Source organism: Lissotriton vulgaris, unplaced genomic scaffold (assembly GCF_964263255.1).
Source record: "Lissotriton vulgaris unplaced genomic scaffold, aLisVul1.2 SCAFFOLD_1357, whole genome shotgun sequence".
Lineage (NCBI taxonomy): Eukaryota > Metazoa > Chordata > Amphibia > Caudata > Salamandridae > Lissotriton > Lissotriton vulgaris.
In genome coordinates this window covers 93377-98477 of record NW_028247203.1, presented here as the reverse complement: position 1 = coordinate 98477, position 5101 = coordinate 93377, and the positions used below count along the sequence as shown (strand labels likewise).

The following is a 5101-nucleotide window of genomic DNA, read 5'->3' as shown; positions in this document are numbered from 1 at the left end:
CTTCAAGACATAGTTTGCTCAATTCAAGTGTTAAGAAGATTACACACAATTTCTTTTAGAGATAAATGCTGAACATTATCTAAACAAGCCTGACTCTAAAATCGGGTTCCCTCTTACCGTGGCATATAAGTAAGAGAAAACTAATCACAGAGATATTAACACTAGGTATACACCTTATAAAAATACGGACTGTGAGACCAAATTCAGTGTTCAAAACCACCTCAATGAAGGCAAAATAACCTAATTTGGGGGAAAAAGATACATGTGCCAAAAAAGACACAGCCATAAATCTTATCCCACAGAATTTGACAGAATGCATACTGGGAGAATCCACTCTCAGTGCAAAGTATGCCAAAAAAGTTTCAGGCGTAAATCTTATCTCACTGAGCATATGAGAATCCACACTGGGGAAAACCACTCTCCGTGCAAAGTATGCCAAAAAAGTTTCAGGCGTAAATCTTATCTCACTGAGCATATGAGAATCCACACTGGGGAAAAACCTTATCAGTGCTCTGAATGCCAGAAAAGTTTTAGTTTCAAAGCGACTCTAAATGAACATGCATTAACCCACTCTGGGGAAAAACCTTACCAGTGCGCTGAATGCCAAAAAAGATTCTGCCGTAAATCTAAACTCACTAAACATATGAGATCCCACTCTGGTGAAAAACCTTATCAGTGCGCTGAATGCCAGAAATGTTTCAGTGACAAAGGAGGACTCACTCTACATACAAGGACCCACACTGGGGAAAAACCTTATCAGTGCTCTGAATGCCAGGAAAGGTTTTGTAACAAACAAAGTCTTTCTCGACATGCATTAACCCACTCTGTGGAAAAACCTTATCAGTGCTCTGAATGCCAGAAATGTTACAGTGACCAAAGCAGTCTCACTCGGCATGTAAGAACCCACATTGGGGAAAAATCTTTTCAGTGCTCTGAATGCCAGAAATGTTTCAGTGACCAAAGCAGTCTCACTCGGCATATCAGAACCCACACTGGGTATAAACCTTTTCAGTGCTCTGAATGCCATAAATGTTTCAGTTACAAAATCAGACTCACTGAACATACAAGGACCCACACTGGGGAAAACCCTTATCAGTGCTCTGAATGCCCTAAACATTTCAAACTTAAATCACTTCTAACTGCACATTTGAGATTCCACACTGGGGAAAAACCTTATCAGTGCTCTGAATGCCCAAAACATTTCAACCGTAAATCAACTCTAACTGCACATTTGAGATCCCACACTGGGGAAAAACCTTATCAGTGCTCTGAATGCCAGAAAAGGTTTAGTTTCAAATCGACTCTATATAAACATGCATTTACTCACTCTGTGGAAAAACCTTATCAGTGCTCTGAATGCCGGAAATGTTTCAGTACAAAAAGTAGTCTCACACTGCACATAAGAATCCACACTGGGGAAAACCGTTATCAATGCTCTGAATGCCAGAAATGTTTCAGTGAAAAACACTTTCTCACAGTGCATATAAAAACCCACACAGGGGAACAACCTTATCAGTGCTCTGAATGTCAGAAATGTTTCATAAACAAATTCAGTTTCACTAAGCATATAGGAACCCACACTGGGGAAAAACCTTATCAGTGCTCTGAATGCCCAAAAGATTTCAGACTTAAATCGCTTCTAACTGCACATGTGAGATTCCACACTGGGGAAAAACCTTATCAGTGCTCTGAATGCCAGAGATGTTTCAGTGAAAAAAACAGTCTCACTCAGCATATAAGAATCCATACTGGGGAAAAACCTTATCAGTGCTCTGAATGCCACAAATGTTTCAGTGTAAAAAGCAATCTCATTCAGCATATAAGAACCCACACTGGGGAAAAACCTTATCAGTGCTCTGAATGCCACAAATGTTTCAGTGAAAAAATCAGTCTCATTCAGCATATAAGAATCCATACTGGGGAAAAACCTTATCAGTGCTCTGAATGCCACAAATGTTTCAGTGAGAAAATCAGTCTCATTCAGCATATAAGAATCCACACTGGGGAAAAACCTTATCAGTGCTCTGAATGCCAGAAATGTTTCAGGAAAAAAGGCAGTCTCATTCAGCATATAAGAATTCACACTGGAGAAAAGCCATATCAGTGCTCTGAATGCCTAAAAAGTTTCAGCCAAAAATCTCATCTCACTGAACATGTGAGAATCCACACTAGAGAAAAAAAATTATCAGTGCTCTAAATGTCAGAAAAGATTCAGAGGTAGAGGTGGTTACAAGCGCCATACGAAAACACACCATCAAAATAATTCAGTGCTCCAAGTGCCAGAAAAGAATCAATTTTAAACGCAATCTCACTCTACATGAGCAGACGCACACAGGGGAAAAACATTACGAATGCGGTGAATGCCAGAAATTCCTATTTGATTGGCAGAGCCTCAATAACCATAAGCGACTCAATACTGATGAAAAACCTTATGAGTGCTCTGAATGCCAGAAAAGCTGCAGAGAAAAACGCTATCTCACCATGAGAATCTCCACACTGGAGAAAATCCTTATGCCATAAAAGCTTGAATCTGAAAGACAGAGTTATGCTTCATGAGAGATCCCACTCTGGGGAAAAACATTATGAGTGCTCGAAATTCTAGCAACGTTCTGGTTACAAATTACTTCTCACTTGACATGAGCGAACTCACACGGGCGAAAAATGCCTTATGTGTGTTCTGAATGTCAGATAAGGTTTAGTCTCGAATACAATGTCACTTCACAAGAGAGAATTCCCACTGGACTAAAGCCATATACAGGAGGGGAAAGCCAGAAACGTTTTACTCAGAAAGGAGATCTCACTAAACATGAGAAATGCATCCACACCAGGTGAAAAGTAAGGCGTATCTTGAGTTGCAGGAAAGCTTCTAACAACCTGACTTTACATGAGAGAGCACATTTTGTAGTTGCAATAGGATTCATCAAGAAACTCTTGCAGGATAACAGGCTGCCCGCATGCAACCTCTAAAGAAATTTCAGGCCTGGAATTATGTTTTAATTGCAACCGAATCCACAATTTGAGTATCTGAAAGTTACAAAACTCTCAAGGTCTTTACTTAACACAGAGAAGTGTTAGTGCTTGAAAAAATCAACTAATTGCCATAAAAATCACAATATTAATGTCTTAAATTTTACTCCACCCAAAATGTTTCTACTCACCCTTGTTTCTTAACATATTACTGGTATCTATATTTTCATGGTAAGATTAAGCCTATGCGGAGTTCCTCAGTGAAGAACTTCGCAAAGTGACAAAAAAACTCTGGCGGTCTACTCAGATTTCCGCAAGCATCGGAGTGCGTAAGGGTCATGGCGTTCGTGATGATTTTGATCTCCTGTTGTTTGTCCCGCCCTGTAAAAATAATTGCGAATGGCACCATGTGCAGCACAAGAGGATGCAGCTGCTTCTACTCAAGCAGCAGCTTTGTCAATGCGAAGGAAGGTTTCTCAATGCGAGTGGTGTGACCGGCCACGACCACTTGCATTGAGAAATCCGACGACCCGCTTTGAGAAATCTCGCTAGGAGGTTGATTTTGCTCGCCAACTAGACCATGGCGAGCGCGAGCAAGGAAAAATCTTATCAGGAGGTGAATTTCCTCGCTCCAGCACATAACGTTGAAGAGCGCGAGCGTGAAAAAAACTTGCTACGCTCCACGGAGCGGAGTTTTTAGGAACTATGTGAGCTCCGCGGAGTACGGAAAACTCTACCAGCGGAGTTTACCACCCAAAATGAGATCATATACAACAGCAGGAAAACATAACACACCAGTTACTTGCCTTCGATAACGCTCTTTCTGGTCGATACTCTTTTACCTGCAGATTCCTCACCTTGTAAATATTTCCCACACACCAGACTGGGTCCTTCAACTTTAAAGCAGAGTAGGAGACAACATGCAGCTCAGTGTCGCCGTCATTCTGCTACAGAAGTGACAAGCGGAGACTCAAAGAAGCACTTCCCAGGCGCACTAATAATAATAATAATAAGGGAAGTTTGTAGAGCGCCTGGTTACGCGCAACGGCGTGTTCCCGCGCTGTAGTGAGTGGAATCAACAGAGTCACAGCCACCAAGTCGGCCCGGCTTACTGCGTGTAGAGGTGAGTCTTTAACTTCTTCCTGAAGCCAAGTTCAGAGGGCTCCAGGCGAAGTTCCAGTGGTAGGGCATTCCAGCTTTTCGCGGCCAGATATCTAAAGGACCTACCCCCCATGCGTGCCTTTTTTATCCTGGGGACCTTCATTAGCCCTGTACAGGAGGAACGCAGAGCGCGCACAGGCGCGTACCGGGTGACCAGGCACTGGAGCGAAGCCGGTGCCTTACCGCACAAAATGCGGTGGCACGTACAGAGAGCCTTAAACTCAACCCTGCTCCTTACTGGGAGCCAGTGAAGGGCCTGGAGGGCTGCCTTAGACGCCGCTCTTTTAGGAAGCTTCAAGACCAAGCGGGCCGCTGCATTTTGCAGCACCTGGAGGCGGTTAATGGCCTTTCCAGTGGCCCCCAGATAAAGCAAGTTGCCATAATCCAGGCGCGATGGGACGAGGGTGTGCACCAGCGTCCTTCGGGCTGCCATTGGAAGAAGATCGATAACTTTCAGCAGGATTTTTAGGACGCTGAAGCATACCCCCACCACACGGCCTATCTGAGGTCCAAAAGACAGATCGGCGTCAAACCACACCCTAAGATTTTTCGCTTCCTGGCAGGGTGTGGGAGCATCCCCGAGACAGGGTGGCCACCACGCCGATGACCAAACAGACTGGCCCCCACCACGAGCACCTCAGTCTTGCTGCCGTTTAACTTTAGGCAATTGGCGGACATCCAGGTAGCCAGCTCCTGCATGCAGGCTCTGAATCTGTCTGCCGCTAGACTGGGCGCGCGCGATAGGGAGATGACCAGCTGCGTGTCATCTGCATAGGCACTATGTGCAGGCCGTGGCTTTCGACGATGGACGCCACCGGGGAGACATATAGATTGAATAAGGTTGGACTCAGGGACGAGCCCTGAGGCACGCCCTGGCCCAAACCAATCTCCCTCGAGTAGCAGTGTCCCTGTCGAACTTGAAAGCCTCTCCCTGTCAAAAAAGACTGGATCCATTCAAGCGCAGCCCCTGATA

The 5101-nt window shown here is 44.5% G+C and overlaps 1 protein-coding gene across 7 annotated transcripts; it reads left to right on the top strand.

Moving 5' to 3' along the window:
* Positions 1-262: 262 nt before the first annotated feature.
* LOC147665599 (uncharacterized) lies at positions 263-2197 on the top strand. Of its 7 annotated transcripts, none has more exons than XM_086949664.1 (3): positions 263-679; positions 761-1562; positions 1899-2197. In XM_086949664.1, exons 1-3 carry the CDS (start codon positions 263-265, stop codon positions 2195-2197), a joined length of 1518 nt encoding a protein of 505 aa, XP_086805790.1. The 7 variants fall into 7 exon arrangements, with proteins under 7 accessions (XP_086805790.1, XP_086805789.1, XP_086805785.1 ...); XM_086949663.1 differs by having other exon boundaries at positions 263-907; positions 992-1385; positions 1620-2197; XM_086949661.1 differs by having other exon boundaries at positions 314-907; positions 992-1248; positions 1333-2197.
* The last annotated feature ends 2904 nt before the right edge of the window (positions 2198-5101 follow it).